General features: G+C 48.5%; 6 protein-coding genes across 6 annotated transcripts; 3 read left to right on the top strand and 3 right to left on the bottom strand.

Moving 5' to 3' along the window:
- Positions 1-200: 200 nt before the first annotated feature.
- Positions 201-3,614, top strand: CONPUDRAFT_89816 (WD40 repeat-like protein; the record flags this gene model as incomplete). The annotated part of the gene is made up of 13 exons (XM_007769884.1): positions 201-236; positions 287-397; positions 445-710; positions 760-1,069; positions 1,122-1,475; positions 1,524-1,704; positions 1,754-1,851; positions 1,901-2,098; positions 2,148-2,321; positions 2,376-2,594; positions 2,643-2,774; positions 2,828-3,259; positions 3,315-3,614. 13 exons carry the CDS (start codon positions 201-203, stop codon positions 3,612-3,614), a joined length of 2,811 nt encoding a protein of 936 aa, XP_007768074.1.
- Positions 3,615-3,755: 141 nt separating this feature from the next.
- On the bottom strand, positions 3,756-4,647 carry CONPUDRAFT_54045 (uncharacterized protein; the record flags this gene model as incomplete). The annotated part of the gene is made up of 5 exons (XM_007769163.1): positions 3,756-3,937; positions 3,993-4,065; positions 4,132-4,192; positions 4,244-4,350; positions 4,405-4,647. 5 exons carry the CDS (start codon positions 4,645-4,647, stop codon positions 3,756-3,758), a joined length of 666 nt encoding a protein of 221 aa, XP_007767353.1.
- Positions 4,648-4,951: 304 nt separating this feature from the next.
- Positions 4,952-9,991, top strand: CONPUDRAFT_123282 (uncharacterized protein). Its single transcript, XM_007769883.1, has 18 exons — positions 4,952-5,146; positions 5,195-5,271; positions 5,323-5,350; positions 5,407-5,701; positions 5,753-5,764; positions 5,812-6,390; positions 6,451-6,460; positions 6,507-6,598; positions 6,651-6,759; positions 6,809-7,036; positions 7,089-7,294; positions 7,346-7,477; positions 7,534-9,180; positions 9,244-9,339; positions 9,391-9,512; positions 9,568-9,722; positions 9,794-9,809; positions 9,862-9,991. The coding sequence occupies exons 1-13, from the start codon at positions 5,022-5,024 to the stop codon at positions 8,230-8,232; spliced, it is 2,592 nt and encodes an 863-aa protein (XP_007768073.1). The 5' UTR covers positions 4,952-5,021; the 3' UTR covers positions 8,233-9,180; positions 9,244-9,339; positions 9,391-9,512; positions 9,568-9,722; positions 9,794-9,809; positions 9,862-9,991.
- A 176-nt stretch (positions 9,992-10,167) lies between these two features.
- On the top strand, positions 10,168-11,375 carry CONPUDRAFT_153278 (Golgi apparatus membrane protein TVP38; the record flags this gene model as incomplete). Its single annotated transcript, XM_007769882.1, has 7 exons — positions 10,168-10,263; positions 10,333-10,483; positions 10,533-10,741; positions 10,794-10,874; positions 10,940-11,075; positions 11,125-11,188; positions 11,246-11,375. The coding sequence occupies 7 exons, from the start codon at positions 10,168-10,170 to the stop codon at positions 11,373-11,375; spliced, it is 867 nt and encodes a 288-aa protein (XP_007768072.1).
- A 61-nt stretch (positions 11,376-11,436) lies between these two features.
- On the bottom strand, positions 11,437-12,783 carry CONPUDRAFT_136895 (uncharacterized protein). The gene is made up of 3 exons (XM_007769881.1): positions 12,617-12,783; positions 12,330-12,567; positions 11,437-12,278 (listed from the first exon to the last, which is right to left on the bottom strand). Exons 1-3 carry the CDS (start codon positions 12,770-12,772, stop codon positions 11,512-11,514), a joined length of 1,161 nt encoding a protein of 386 aa, XP_007768071.1. The 5' UTR covers positions 12,773-12,783; the 3' UTR covers positions 11,437-11,511.
- Positions 12,784-13,216: 433 nt separating this feature from the next.
- On the bottom strand, positions 13,217-14,973 carry CONPUDRAFT_123271 (uncharacterized protein; the record flags this gene model as incomplete). Its single annotated transcript, XM_007769880.1, has 3 exons — positions 14,955-14,973; positions 13,385-14,879; positions 13,217-13,329 (listed from the first exon to the last, which is right to left on the bottom strand). Exons 2-3 carry the CDS (start codon positions 14,856-14,858, stop codon positions 13,217-13,219), a joined length of 1,587 nt encoding a protein of 528 aa, XP_007768070.1. The 5' UTR covers positions 14,859-14,879; positions 14,955-14,973.
- Positions 14,974-15,511: the final 538 nt, after the last annotated feature.

The following is a 15,511-nucleotide window of genomic DNA, read 5'->3' as shown; positions in this document are numbered from 1 at the left end:
CTTGGATGATCATGTGAAAGAGATTACCTGGGGAAAGCGCGGGAAGAAGCTCTTCTTCCGAGTTCCGGCAAAAAGGTCGGAGACAACTCCCCTATATGCACGGAGTACTTTGTGGTGTGCCGCCAGTTTTCAAAAGACCAGGGTGAATACTCTGACGACTTTGATCTTACTGTTTGACTAACGATAATACGGATCTTAAGATGGTCAGAAGCTATCTCCGTCATGGCCCCACTCAGGTCAGTCGCCTGGATGCGTCGTTTACCAAGCTTCATGAATTGTACAACAGGCATTTGGTCTTGTCTGCAGCGCGTCTTCCAATTCTGTATATGATGGTAAGCTGGCCTACGTCCCAGCTTTGGAAGATGTATTGGTGTGGGACATGAAAAAAGGGCAAATGGTTTGTCAACAGCTTGTGTTTTCGGCGAGGACTCACTAGTGTGCTAGGTTGCAATGTGGCATGAAGCAGGTCACAAAGCAGAAGTTACTTGCATCATGAGATCGCCCCAAGAAAAAATGTTTGCCGTAGGATATGCAGATGGCTCTGTCCGGCTATGGGATGCTTCCTCTGGGACCGTCACTACGACTTTCAATGGGCATAAAAAGGCTGTCACGACACTTGCCTTCGACTCTCAAGGGGCTCGGCTAGCTTCAGGATCTCAAGACACCGAATTGATTGTATGGGATGCTGTTGCAGAAGCTGGACTATATCGGTCAGTATCTGTCTTCGAATCTTCGGACATGTTGCCTCACATTACGAAGCTTGCGAGGTCACCGTGACCAGATAACGGGTATCCGGTTTATTGAACCTCAAGATCTACCGTCAACATCCGATGGTCGCGCTGTACCACTGCTTTTGACAACTGCGAAGGACACCTTCATCAAAGTTTGGGACCTTTCTACTCAGCATTGTCTCCAGACCGTTGTTGCCCACCGCTCTGAGGTCTGGGCTCTAGAATTAAACTCAGACAAAACAATTCTTTTCACTGGCAGTGGCGAAGGGGAAATGAAAGCTTGGAAGCTTGACTATGGAGCTGTATCTAGCGGGTTCGAGGCAACCGAGACAGGAGAGGCAAGTGCTGCCTTCTTCCTGTTGAAAGCTTTCCTTTGATCCATCGGTCTAGATCCGAAAATTTATCCTCCCTTATTCGACGGTGCCCTTAGCATCCCAACATCGCGTATTTCGAATACTATCTCATCCGTCCGAGCCCTACCTTGCAGTGCAATCCCATGACCGGACTATTGAAATATTTCGTGTTCGCACTGATATCGAGGTTAAGAAGAAACAAGCACGTCGCCGAAAAAGGGCACAAGAGAAAGGCAAGGATACCGATCAGCCCACCGAGATCGACGAGGTTGCAGATGAAGGTGCTAAACTAGTGGACCGCTATACCCCCCATGCCATCATCCGGGCATCCGGCAAGATACGCTCCTTTGACGTTGGGAGTGAGCATGCAACGCAAAAAGGACTTGTCCACGTGCGTTTTACTGGCTCTAAGCATCTCACAGGATCTTATGCCTTCTAGTTTTTCGTAGCCTTAGCCTCGAATGCTCTCGAAGTTTACGGTGTCCCATCGCCATCAAAGTCAAAGGGTGACGTTTCTGAGCCATCCCGTGTCTTCTCTCTGGATCTGCCCGGCCACCGAACAGATGTTCGCACATTGTGTCTAAGTTCGGATGATCAACTGTTGGTTTCGGCCTCGAATGGTACTTCTTCACATGAAATTCAAAGCGTTAGCCCTAATCGAGTATTTAGGTTCGCTGAAAGTCTGGAATATGAGGACAAATGCTTGCATCCGTACGATGGAGTGCGGGTATGCGATCTGCAGCACTTTTCTACCAGATGATCGCAATGTGAGCCCTTAGTCTCGAAGCTGAACCCACTCACAAACCTTGGTACAAGGTCGCGGTAGGAACGAAGTCGGGCGAGATACTCATATTCAATGTGGCTTCTTCCACTCTGGTGGAGACCATAAAGGCGCATTCATCAACAGTTTGGTCTATGCACGTTCGTGTTGATGGAAGAGCCCTGGTCACAGGAAGCGCCGACAAAGAAGTCAAGTTTTGGGACATTACGCCGGGGAACTTCAGAGACTCCCGAGTATGACTTACACTTCCTTAAGTCGAAATATACTTAAACTGTTGCGCAGGGTGTTGATTCATCATTACTGGCGCATACTAGGACACTCAAGATGTCAGATGATGTCCTCGCCGTACGATACAGTCCCGATGGCAAGATGCTTGCAGTAGCACTCCTTGACTCAACGGTCAAGATCTTTTACCAAGATACTATGAAGTACTTCCTCTCACTCTATGGACACAAGGTTTGAATGAGGTTTGGCTGTATGTTTAATCGCCTCGCTAACAAAGCGGCATAGCTCCCCGTCCTCGCTATGGATATTTCAGACGATTCAAGGCTTATTGTGACTTGCTCCGCTGATAAGAACGTCAAAATATGGGGTCTTGACTTTGGTGACTGTCACAAGTCCATCTTTGCGCACGAAGAAAGTGTAATGCAGGTGCATTTTGAGAAGAAGTCGCATTACTTTTGGACGGCCGGAAAAGACAAAATGTTGAAGTACTGGGATGGCGACAAGGCAAGTTCGTATATTCTTTGTTAGATGGTTCACTATAATTTCGCCTAGTTCGAGAATATCCAAAGGTTGGAGGGACACCATAGCGAAATATGGGCCATGGCTGTCAGCAATCACGGCAACTTCGTTGTCACCGGTTCTCACGATAAATCTATCAGGGTCTGGGAAAAGCTTGATGAACCTGTATGCAATTACATGCATTCGTGAAAACACCATTCCGACTAATGTCATCTCAGCTATTCCTCGAGGAAGAACGGGAGCGTGAACTTGAGGCTATCTATGATGAAAATTTGGCCACCTCCTTGAACAGACCTGACGCCCCTGGGGACAGCGCCGATACAAGAGAGACGGGTGCGGTACACAAACAGACGGCAGATACTCTAATGGCTGGCGAGCGGCTCATGGAAGCCTTGGATCTTGCGGATGCTGAGCGTGCCGCCATCAGGGACTATGAAGAAGAAAAGGCTCGTCTAACCGTTGCCGACTCCTTGGGACTACAGCCTCCTCCCCGGAATCCTGTTCTTGCTGCTCTGGGTGTTAGCCCTGAAGCTTATGTTTTACAAATCATTGAGAAGATCCAGAGCACAGCTTTGCATGACGCACTTTTGGTCCTTCCCTTCGAGAAAGTGATATCTCTCATGGTTTACCTTGATATATGGTCGCAAGAGGTGAGATGCACTTTGATGTGATCTTAAAGAATGATGATAATTGAGGCACCTCTAGGGGCAAAATATCACTCTCACATCCCGCATACTATTCTTTCTTTTGAAAACACATCACCATCAAATTGTATCGAATAGACGCTTGCGTACCACGCTCATCCCGCTGCGGCTTCATTTACGGGCTTCTCTCCGACGAAATCAAGAAAATATTCGATACAATTTATCTGCGCTGCAATACATCAAACGAAAGTCCGAAGCTGACAAAACATCATTTTATTACGAAGAAGGGCTCGCGGAAGAAGAAGTGAAGGCCAAAATCACCGAGGGGCGCAAGAGGAAACGAGTGCAAGTTCAAGCTTAAATACCAAGATTGTCTTGATCGTGGACCGCGGGTATAACAGTACGTTTGTTGGATTTCATAGCTCTTGAGGACCCCATAGGTCGATGTCCCTACCGATGCGAAAAGTCACCTCCTTGGTTACATCTCAGTCAATTACTATACTCACCAATCATCATTGGTTGGTTCGGTAGCCATTCGTAGTTGCACCGTCAAAATCCCCTCTTCAAGCTTAGCGAGCTGTGTAAAAGCATTTTTGGTGAGGTCTACGTGTCTTGAACCTTTGGCACAGCCAGCGCAGGTGTCCACAATACGGACGAAGATGCACTTCTCAGGGCCGTTGCAAACTAGTCCACTTTTATCAGCACTCAATTCAAATCCAAACTGAAACGCTATACATACTTTGCACAAACTTGAGGCATTCCGGTTTTGATTTCCAGCCCTCTAAGGTAACGGCTCCGACCATGGACTTGTCCTGAGCATACGTCAGGCAATGGGATCCTTTGTTGTTCTTCTTCTAGCGTGACATTGACTAACTCACCGACGGAGTCCAATGGCCATTGCTCCAGCAACTAGGGTTCTTCAGGTCTTGGCCTGTGTACCTGTTACAGAGTTAGCTTTGTCGACTAACTTGAATGAAATCAAAAGCAGACCATGTAATAGCTACTGAGTTTGTATCGCCGATGGCTTTCAAGACCTTATCAACCGTCTTTAAGATGCCAGAGACCTTGTCGGCCGCCCCCTTGACGATACCGCCGCTCTTGTGCCGTTTCTCTTTTGGGAATATGACGTCGTGTGCCCTTGGTACTGTCACGTTCCTCTTGATTTTGTCAGCCTGAAGGCGATTTGCTGTGCTGGTATTGTATTTGTAAGCTAGGTCCGAGATGTTGACCGCCTCCCAGCCATCACGAGGGTCGAAGGAGTAATGTTGATCGAGGGAATGTACCGATGAATACGATGGTGGTTTGTTGACTTGACGCTGTGGGAGATGAGCGATTGCCGCGTTGACTGCGCCAAAGCAAAGCGTAAGCCAGACGAAAAGAGCGAGGCCCGCCATGTTGAGTGATGTCGATAGCAGGGTGTGCGGATGTGACGTAGAATATGAAGCCTATAGCCGGCCAATAGTTTGAGCTTTTTAGGACGAGAGATTTAGTTGTGGTACAAGGACGACGTTCGAATGTGGCCAGCTCTGGCCTTTATTTGAGCGCGTAGGGGTCACGTGAAATGATTTTCCGGGTCAGTCCGCAAGGCTCGAGGCCGGCCGAAGGGCTGTGTCATCGCGAGGAGAACGGATTCATAATCAGATCTATAGTCAAGCAACAATGAAAGCAGTGGACACTTCTTCAGCTTAAACTCCCGCACGTCCACACCCCTCATCCCCGTTTTCCTGAAGTAACCTGTTTTCCCCTCACGCCCCCCAGAGGCGACGATATGCCTGTTGACTCATCTATCGGCACAGCAGCAGCAGCACGTCGCACTTTCCGCAAGTTATCCACAGAGGAGGAGGTCGAAATCAAACGTGCTCGAGGAGAAATATCCTGTGCAGAGTGTCGAAGGTTCGAACCGTCAGTTCTTTATATACTTGATATCACATTCGTGATTAGATTGAAACTCAAATGCGATAAGAAACTACCATGTGGTTCCTGTGTCCGCCGAGGCTGCCCCACTATATGTCCAAACGGTGCGCCTGATACTTATACTTACCTATTTCTTAATGTGACTGTGCGTCTAGGTAGTTTATCCACTGGACAAGGAACACGGTAATTCACACATGTGGTCTGGCACCTTGGCTCTGTTGAACCCAGCCTCTTACCAGGTTCGTACTTGCCGACACTGAACACCTGCATCAGAAGATCGCCCAAATGGGCCAGCGGATACGTCATCTTGAAGATGCTTTGGCCATCTTTCAAGCTGGCGTATCGAGTGAGGTTCACCCTCTCCTCGCCGAAGATCTTCTCGCTATCAAGCACGGGCCAGAAGTCGTGAAACCCACTCAACCCCCTGAGTCCGCGACAAGAAACGCGGCGCCTGTCCCTTTAGATACCTTTGGCACCCTCACCATAGGTGAAGCAGGAGAGGCAAAATATTACGGGAATTCTGCAGGATCTGAAGTGTGTTTTCCCTTCTTCCTTTGATCGGAGCGGTTTCTTACGACATTCCAGACCCTATTTATTGTGAGTTATTCAAGAGGTCCTTGTATTCAACCTTTTCATCCTAGTAGGCTGGTGCAGAGCTAAATCCACAGCCTGAAGAGTACTCTAAAGTATCGGATGAAATTACTCAGGTGTCATCGAAAATGCCACTGGGCATACCTGGCTTCACTGATCCTGGGGTAATCGAAGATATCTTAGAAACCTTGCTCTCGCTGTTGCCGCCTTACCCCCGTGCCTCTACGTTATGTGAGACATACATGGAGCAAGCTGCATGGATGTTCCGGCCCATTCTTCGTGATGAGCTCTTCGATGACATCTTGGCGCCAATATACAAGATTTACAGGGAACGGAAGGAGGGTGCAAGAATGGACTTGTCATACCTCAGTCACACATTGGCGCTTCTTTATCTGGTCTTCGCTCAGGGGGCGCTTATGGATTTAACACTTCCTCCATTCAGTGCCGACGCTGAGAACTACTATGTCTTGGGCCGAATGGCTCTGTCAACGCGTCCCTTGTATGAGTTGCCCACGACTCAAACCATCCAATCTGTATGCCTTGTAGCCTACTACCAATTCAATTCAGGGCGGCGCGATGCATTTGACGGCGCTTGGACGATGATGTCATTCGCGAGCAAACTGGCCCAAACCGTAAGAATGACATCTTTTGTTACTACCAGCTGTGTTGACAACCTATTGTGTTTGAATCAGATTGGACTGCGTAAGGAGTTTTCTTCAGACAACAATCGCAACTTGACATTCTTTAGATCGTGATCCGGCCCGATTTAAAATGAGCCCTAAGCTAGTCCAACGACGTCGTCACTTGTTCTGGGAAATTTTCTCTTCAGACCTATTTCATGTATGTGAGGTCTAGGCCAAACAAATGTCGCCTTACATTCGGTCTTTTGTAGAGCTTGGCACTCGGTCGACCTCCGTCAATCCGACTAAGCTACGTCGACTGCGAGTTTCCAGAAGACGAGTCAACGACTATGAACTCCAAAGGCGAAATTGAAATGGGCTGTATGTGTGCGTTTCAATCAATGCCAACAATTTCCTAACTTGTTATAAGTCTGGCGCTGGAAACATAGCTTTACCAAAGATGTCTTTGCCCAGATCATTGAAGTCACATTAACCGCTGAGCCGCCTACCTACGAAACCATCCTTGAGCTCGATCGCAAACTTCGCGAGAAGTCTCTGCCGCCTTCACTCAACCTCTATCTGTCTAATGGTAACGATGAAGCTACATCCCCATCAACCTTCATGCGTGGTCGGATCCTGTCACAATTCAGAACAGCCAGTTGAGAATTGTTTTCTCAAATCTTAGTCTTATGCTGCTGACACCGGCATAGCCATGATTTCCATCCATCGTAATTTCTTCGCTAAAGCAATGCTCGATCATCCCGTCAATCCGCTTAGGAGTCCCTATGCACCTTCGTTCCTCGCAGCCTACCGTTGCGCATCTGCTACTATCAAAACAACAGTTTACAACTTTCAGCAATATCCTGGCCTATTTTCCCGATGGGCCACAGTATGGAGCCATTTGTTCAATGCTGCGGTACGAGAGCAAGCATACCCGACAAAAAGAAACTCACGCCTTGTTCTTCAGATCATTGTGGGCTGCATTGTCACGAGAGCTCCTTCTTCAACAATGGCGCCTGCAGCTCTAATAGAGCTTGATCTAGCAGTTGATCTCTTCTACAAAGGGGCGGCAGATTTCCGACGAGCGAAGGATGGCTTGGTTAGCTCAACCAGTGATAATGTATTACTTCTTTCTGACGAAAATTTCCCGAATAGGCCGTTTTGAGCAAGATGAAGGCCAAAGCATACGAGGTCTTCGGTCAGTACCGGAGTGGCGGCGCCCTGCCAAACTTCTCCAACAATCCTTCCACTCTTTTGCCCGAAATCGGTGGTGAAGACGAGCTCGCAATGTTCGGTGGACAAACCAGAATTCTTGTCAGCAAAATCGTGTCCCAGGGTCACCGTAAGAAACCTCAGTCCTCCTCCGCTAACTCCCCCGCATCGACGACTAGCACGCCGTCCACAACGGACGATAGTCAATCGTCGGAACCTATTCCGGAGGTGCATCCCTCATTAATCGAATATCTTTCTTTGCTTCCATCTACCTCCTCTGGACAAGATCTCCAGCATTCCGGTCATTACACAGGGCCCCTCGGCAGCCCGAAAAATATATTCAACTATCCCAACTCCTCTCTTGATGCCCAGACTCCCCAGACTCCCACCACGTTCAACATGTCCCCTTCTTTTGCCATGGCACAGAATCCACGGGGACAGACTTTACCTGGCGTGATGGGTGGCTTTGAAGGTTCCCAGGTGTACGGCGCTTCTTCAGCGTCTCCTCCTCAATTTGACATGAACAGCCTTGGAGACTTTGGTATGATGTTTTCAGGGGATTCGGGAATGGATGATCAGTGGATGGCATTCATGCGCGACACGGGTGTATTTCCTGACATGAACATGCAAACTGGGTCATGATTGATTAACCGCTTTCTCTCGATTTCCTGCTGAAAGCTTGATTCTAGCATTTGAACTAATGTATAGCACAATTAATATGAATGCAAGCCGATATAGATATCTTCCATTGTATTATCAGTAGCTTGTAGCTCTGTGGTAGCGTATGTTTTTATTGTATGTAAAGACGGGACATGCATGCCTTGTCTTATTGTCTTCACCGTGTCTTTCCATGGAAGACCTCTAAAAATGCGACTTTGTCTTCCCAGCCAAGGCCAATACGTCGTAACTTTCCCAGTTGGGCAATAAGTGTGGCGGAAACCTCAGACAACACATCGCCCGTTGGGTTTGGTGCAACCTCGCTGACCATGAACAACTGAGAATCCGGGGATTCTGCAGGGTTTAGTAGTCGGATGGAAACGTTATGAGGAGGGATAGCTGTCGAAATGCGGTAAAGATGGGGAATAGGGTTCAAAGGCAACGGAACGGAATGGGACAACGATGAGTTGGATGGCGTCGGAGGGTCGTATCTTCACGCCAGAGGGGAAACGTCAGACTCAGGGAAGTATTCACAGGTCACTCTCATACCGTGCACACATAAGGAAGACTCTGAATCCTTTGACGGGGACCTGATATTCGGAGAAGACCTCGGCGAATCGGAGAATACCTCGGCCATTGCTCGATGTACACTCGGGAAAAACGACGACGGGCCCGCCGGCAGCTCGTCTTATATGCTCCAGGCTGCTTACATAAGGAGAAGCCTTGGGTGGGGGGAAACCTGTAGCGCATATCATGGAGAGAAGCGAAACCGGACGAAAGCCTTGGATCGGCTGCCTCGAACTCTCTGCTCGTTCTAGGAGCCTCGCCGGTGCCTTAGCACCTCGTCGATGAGTGTTAGTGACTGTGCCGTCCAGTGTAGTTGATGTGACGGGATGTTCCGCCGAAGACAACACAAAAACGGGATCATATCTGGGATTGTCAAGTTCAACCCTTTGGTTGGTGTCGATCTGGACAGTGCACAAATGCACGAACCTGAATGCCAGCCACAATATTTCTATCCATGAGGACCAGTTCGAAATGATGAGGTCGCCGGCTTTTGGATTCCATTGCTTTTTCTGCACAACTTGCTTGCTAGATGCATGTACGTTAGCGTGATTGGGATTTCAGAAGTAACGAACACACCTTCGTTTTGTAGACACCAGAGAAACAGATATCCACCAAATGCCCATCACTGCTAGAGCTGAGCGCGCCAAAAGAGCAGTAAGGAGCCAAGATAAAGTCCGACGTAATGGGGGGATAGGTGTCTAGAGCGAGGTCAGAAGGGCGATATACCAGCTATTACTGGTTATAACTACTGACAAAAACAAGCAAGACTGTCTGAACGGCGAGATAGAGCAGGGCAATCACGCAGACAATGGAAGTGCGGACTATTCCAAGAACCGAACCAACAACTGCAGCGGCCTTGACGGTGGCGTTGACATCTGACGGGGGTTGAGGTATCAAGAAAGGCTGAAGTGAAAGAAGCGAGCAGTTGGTGAGGTTGCAAGTTAACTTGTCATGGTACTGGTCGAAGCCAATACCTGAATACCTGTTCCAGGATCCTACAGTCATTTAGCTTTTGAATAAGCAGGGTTAGTGATTTGAGCGGCATACCCGGAACTGAGAGAATTTCTCCATTGGCTTCGCAATACTAGTGTAATTACTAGCCTTGTCCTCGAAAAGAGTGGTAATCGACTGCAATGTTGCTGCAATGCGCCTCAGGCTTTCGAAAGTTTACACGTCCGGGGGAACTGGCATGTGGCGGTGTTGTGGCAGTGCCGAACAGACCCGATAGTATGTGCTGACGTCATCTGTGTGCATGTTTGTAACAACCATTCCTTGACCTTCCCCTATATATGCGCCTTGCACCATTGCCGTGAACTTCTCTACAAGCATTCTCGGGCCCCCACATTCTCCGCCATGTTTTTACCATCAGTGCGGTCTCCGATTACTCAGCTAAAGCGAGTTTCAAATGCGATAACGGCGAGGTACAGCAAACTGAGCTTTTATGGCAAGGTCCGTACTGTTTGAGCAATGACTCTCTCGCTCACCTCTCAAATTACATTCCAAATACGGGCTCTGTAGGCACTGATATGGTTCCTCGCCCTTTTCTATGTCTGTCTTGTGGCTGCCATAGTTGTCATCACACCAAGCCGGATCGCGCAGGCCCTCTATGATGCTGCTCAGAGTTTGCGCAGACAGAAGTTTGGCTGGTTAGTTCTCGGTGCCATTCTAGGTAAAGACTTGTGCTGGACACCGTGGTCATCGTCTAATCCTAGGGAAAGTTGTCGTGTGCTTCCCTCCGTTCATTGGGTATTCGACGGTCGTCAATCTTTGTGGCTTCACCTACGGTCTTAAAGGATTCTTTATTGCTGGGCTTGCCACCTTGATTGGTTCGGCTTTGGTCTTCACGACGCTACGACTCCTCTTTAGCAGGAGAGTTCAACGCTGGACATCGACGAGTGAGAAATGGCAAGCTCTCGAAACAGTCATTGTAGGCCTCGGCATATTTCCTTTTTCCTTGCTCGCTCATAGAGTGACGATAGCGGGCCAAGGGACTACCCCTTATCATTCTCATTCGCATATCGTCCTTCCCCCCATGGGTCTACGCCAACGCGTTGTTCGCGGTATGTGGCGGCAATGTATCAGTCCATGGCCCTTTCCTTGGCGACTGACTGCACCAATCTTTCAGGGTATAAACTCCGTCTCTCTTCTACAATTCCTCGTCGCTACAGTATTCGTACTTCCACGCATTTTCCTCTTTGTGTTTATCGGGTCAAGAGTCGCCAAATTTTCCGACGGTGAACAGCGGCATCGCATGGACACTCGTACGTCGCTGTTTACTGCGCAGTGTGTTTGTCATTAAATATCCGTTAGAAACCAAGGTTGTCAACGGTTTGGCGATTGCTGGAGGTATCCTCCTAACAATCATAGCAAGTTCGTAAGTAGACAGACCAGCCTCTATTGAAGCAGACTTGACTATTCCGTGTCGCTATAGGCTGGTTTACTACCTGATGCAGAAGCAGATTCGTCAACTTCACCAGAGTGCATTGGAGCGTGACGAACTGGCGGCAGAAGCGTTAGAAGCAAGTGAAGAAGCACCACTCCTGCAGAGTGGTACCCCTTAGAGATGTGTTATCTTTGTCAACTTGTATAAAGCACACATATTTTGCTTCACTGGTACTTTCGAATGAATTGTCTGACTCTACCGTATTGGATAAGATTGAGACAGTTTGCAGTACGTGTATCCGTTAAATCAGAAATTTAATAGTAGTGCAAAAAGAGCAGCGAAAGGCTAGCGCCAATGAGGAAGACAAGAATATATAGTCTGCTGTCTTTAGCTCGCCTCCGTGCCTCTCTAAGTTGTACATTGCCCTTCTCTACCGTTGACGTAGTAGCCATTGCGTCCTCGTATAATTGATCCGTCAATTCGGATTGTCTCGTTAGATGTGTAACCAACTCCATTTGTAGGTTACTGATGTCCATTAACCGCGCCTCCGCTTGCTGTACGGACTCGAGGGTATCTTGAACTGAACGCAATATATTGGCATTTTCAGTTTCAAATTCAAGTATTTGGGATTGTGAGAGCTCTATGTCGTCGTCGTCGTCGTCGTCAAGGTCTTTAGAGGAGGAAGCGCGTGATGATGAAGGGACGTCGGATGCGGCTTGGTTTCTCGACCCACCAAGCGTAACCGCAAAACCTGATACAAATGCCGAGGATGCCCCATTGAACCAGCCTTCTTGCTCAGGCTGCAGGGTGCGTTGCATGTCTGCCGACTCCATAAACATTGCCTCTGAGGCTGCACTCGAGCCTAGAGTGCGCGAACGCTCCAGCTGGCGTTTGATACGTTCCTCTTGCATGTCCTTCTGCATCTGTGCAGCCTCTGTGAGTCTCCGGCTGAGATACCAGGTTATGCTGGAGTGGTGGGCGGCAGTGAAGTCTGACAATACAACCGACGGATCCTGCGTGAAACGTTTTGGAATAAAGCGCGAGAGCGGATTAGAAGAGCTTGATGCGAGCTCAGCTCGCCCTGTTCTTGAGCTTGAGTGGTGAGGTCATAGGCATCAAATGAGCATCTTACGCTTCTCAAGTAGTTCCATCTCCTTTATTCTGTCAGCACATCGGGATAGAACTGCGCGGGCTTGTATGTCAACTTGTTCCCTCTCCTCGTTTGAGAGGTATCGTATGTCTGCCAGGTTGTCCTCAATGTCTATAGCTCGCGAGCCTTGTCGAGAGAGTGGTACACGGTCCGACCCAACGTTCAAGTACGGTTTGCGAATACGTGATAACATGCGAGAGAGCGTATTTATGTGCTTGAGCTAGCACAAAAGTGAGTTCGTGGTGTATTCTCATGGATAGGGAACGTACCACAGCATATGCTTCCACCAGGTATTGCTTCTCGAACACGACTTGGTCCTTCGCGTCATTGGTGACATTGTCCTTTCTTCGCTTCAATGGAGGATTGATACACTGCACGCCGATGACATGGCTTTGAAACTCAGCAGTACGATCACTGAAGGCCATGTAAAGAATCTGTGCGGAGGAAACGACGCTGAGGTCGCGTGTACAACGTTATGATGAGACTGTCGGTGTCCATGTGCATCGCGACGTATAATTGAAGGCACATAAATTAGTCACGTGAAGCGAGTCAGCATTAAAAGTCACAAATTTTATTGCTTGGCTCTTTCACTACAGTCATCACGACACAATGGACTCACCCTGCTCGCCTGCATCCAGCACCGCAGGAGAGCTTACACTGTCGGATGAAAGAGCGAAAGGTCCTCGTTTGAGGCGGGATGTGCAGATACGATGTCATCCTGTCATAGTATGTGACCTGACATGCTGTCGCTAGTTAAAAATTCTATGCTCTATGTAGCCCCTCACACGTTTCACGTACTATCCTTCTAGCTTTATACTTTCCATAAAGGACTCAATGTCGCGAAAACATTTCTAATGTCACGAAGTGAATTAGTGATCCAGGACAAGTCGGAACGACGAAGTTGGAGGATTGGAAATATCCATCAAATGCCGGAATTTCATTCGCTGTCTATATCGTACATTATCGCAGCATTCCCGTTCCACTTTGTGCTCCATCAGCTTAGCCAGAAGAAACAAGCTCTAGCAGCTTTGACTCACCGCAGATGTCGTTCTCTCTTGTAACAACCCTACAGATGGTGAGCTGAGCAAGACTAATGACATCCTGCTCCTCAACGTGCAAGCAATTGATTGCGGTAATTTCTTTGATCTCTCGAAGAGATCGGGACCGTGCCATGATCTTCTGGTCATGGTCCAAGATCCGGCTTCTAACCAGGTCAACTAGAGTCCGTCCACTGAAGTAGCTACACCAGCGAAGGTCAAGTCGGGTCAGAAGGGGGCAGTATCCTGAAGACCCTGTCAAGGCTTGGAGTTCTATGTCCGATATGTCACTATCATGAAGGCGCAGCTCCTCTAGCTGTGGCATGAGGCTAAAACAATGAATGAGATGCTCACGAGGTACGCCCACATCGTACAACTCGAGCGCCCTCAGTGCGGGGGAGTACTTAAGGAAGCTGATTAAGTGCTGGGCAATCAGGGGATCGGAAATGGCCTCTGCAGACGTTTGGATGGACAAAGACTTGAGGCAGGGAGTTTGAAGATAATTCAACAAGGAAGTTGCATCATCTGATATTGTCAAAGTCAAGGACTCGAGATTAGGTAACTCGAGCTCTGGAGTATTGTCGGCCACGAAAACACGTTTCTTGGGTTCTGATAATTCTAGCTTCAGACAACGAAGTCCAAGAAGATCCTGCAAGATATTGATAAGGCTGACTCCAGTAAAGGATAAAGTCAGTAGATCCTGGGAGACAAGTTTTATGTTCAAATCGGTGATCTGTGACTTCAAGGTGGGGGATGCGTCCCACGCAAATATATCTGGTTGTTCCAGGTGCAGTTGAAACAAACGAGGGGCCTCCCGAAGGGCACGAAAATCAAGGGGCACGCCATCCGGCTCGGTCTTGGTTGTGAGAATTCTTACTTCACGAAGGTAGGGGCTATACGTGAAGCATCGACTAGTAACTCGGTTGGCAAGTATGCAGGAAGCAGCATGGATATTGAATGTATACCATTGATGCTGGTGTTGTGTGATTAGATCCAACAGTGGCGAGATATACGGGCTTTCACCGAACACGTCGATAGTAATGTGTAGTGGGGCTTCGTGCGCCTTAGACAACCAGAGCCTAGTTCTATTCAAGACCCCACTTGATGCACAGTCAATGTAGATGTTAGACCATGCCCGTGGGTAAAGGGAGGCTTCCCTCCACGCGGAACAGACTTGAGATGCGGCAAGGGGCGCTCGAAACCAGCCGCTCGAAGCACATATCTCAAAGATTTTTCCTAGGACTTCCCGTGGAATACGACGGGCCAGAGTGATGATGGACCGGCAGTATTGTATGTTATCCAAGTGTCTCTGCTTCTCTCTTTGAAGACGCTTTAGAAGAGATATCTGGATGTCTATCTTGTCTTCCACTAGACGGCAGGCTTGTTCATGATCACCAATGACTTGTTGAACAAGCTCCATATCGGCCTCGGTAGGGTGCCGCAAGGACGATATTTGTTCTGTTATCGACAGCATGGCGTGAACGATAAATCGAGGCTGGCGACCAAACATTAGCATGACTGCTTACGTGCACCAGAAGGCATTGGCTAAGGGTGCAGGTAATTGCCATACCTTGGAGATTGGCTTCGGCTGAGCCAAGATATATTCAGCGCGAGAGCTTGGTAGACATCAATTCGCTGTATGCTCCTGTTTGTCATGCTGTCCAGCGCGTCTTGACTCTTCCGAACGCGTTTTGTGACCTACTGACAGACAGTGGCCTGCACTAGTGTCCTTCACCTGCACATTGCTTCCTCCGGTTTCTACTAGTGCTATTGTAACTCTTCGACCACTAACGAAAGGCTTTATAAACAAGGTGAATATCATTCTCCCTTCTCCCTTCTCCCTGATGATTCAGAGTGGAAGCTCGATAGACCCACTTCCCGAAAGTCTGGGTCTAGTAGATGACCTTGTGTTCTAGATACTGCTGAACTTAAAAGTTTCGTTCTGTGTGCCAGCTTCTGATGCGAATAATATTCTAGATGGATCCCAGAAGAGCTCGCGACCCTCGACTCGCTCGAAGTGACCCACGCTTGCAACAAGCGTCGTCTTCAACACCTCCCGTACAGCCTCAGCTTTCGACATCGCAATGGATAGAAAGCGGGGCTCCGAGTCAAAGTCAATCGACTGTC

This window comes from Coniophora puteana (assembly GCF_000271625.1).
Source record: "Coniophora puteana RWD-64-598 SS2 unplaced genomic scaffold CONPUscaffold_5, whole genome shotgun sequence".
Lineage (NCBI taxonomy): Eukaryota > Fungi > Basidiomycota > Agaricomycetes > Boletales > Coniophoraceae > Coniophora > Coniophora puteana.
This window is presented reverse-complemented; position numbering and strand designations above follow the sequence as displayed.

Excerpts from the sequence above, each read along its gene's own strand:
- CONPUDRAFT_123282 (XM_007769883.1), top strand. The coding sequence starts at position 5,022 with ATGCCTGTTGACTCATCTATCGGCACAGCAGCAGCAGCACGTCGCACT. Across the intron at positions 5,272-5,322 it reads CCCCACTATATGTCCAAACG|GTAGTTTATCCACTGGACAA; the intron begins GTGCGCCTGATA and ends CTGTGCGTCTAG. Across the intron at positions 6,760-6,808 it reads AGGCGAAATTGAAATGGGCT|TCTGGCGCTGGAAACATAGC; the intron begins GTATGTGTGCGT and ends ACTTGTTATAAG.
- CONPUDRAFT_136895 (XM_007769881.1), bottom strand. The coding sequence starts at position 12,772 with ATGGCCTTCAGTGATCGTACTGCTGAGTTTCAAAGCCATGTCATCGGC. Across the intron at positions 12,568-12,616 it reads TGGTGGAAGCATATGCTGTG|CTCAAGCACATAAATACGCT; the intron begins GTACGTTCCCTA and ends CTTTTGTGCTAG. Across the intron at positions 12,279-12,329 it reads GATGGAACTACTTGAGAAGC|GGCGAGCTGAGCTCGCATCA; the intron begins GTAAGATGCTCA and ends GCTCAAGAACAG.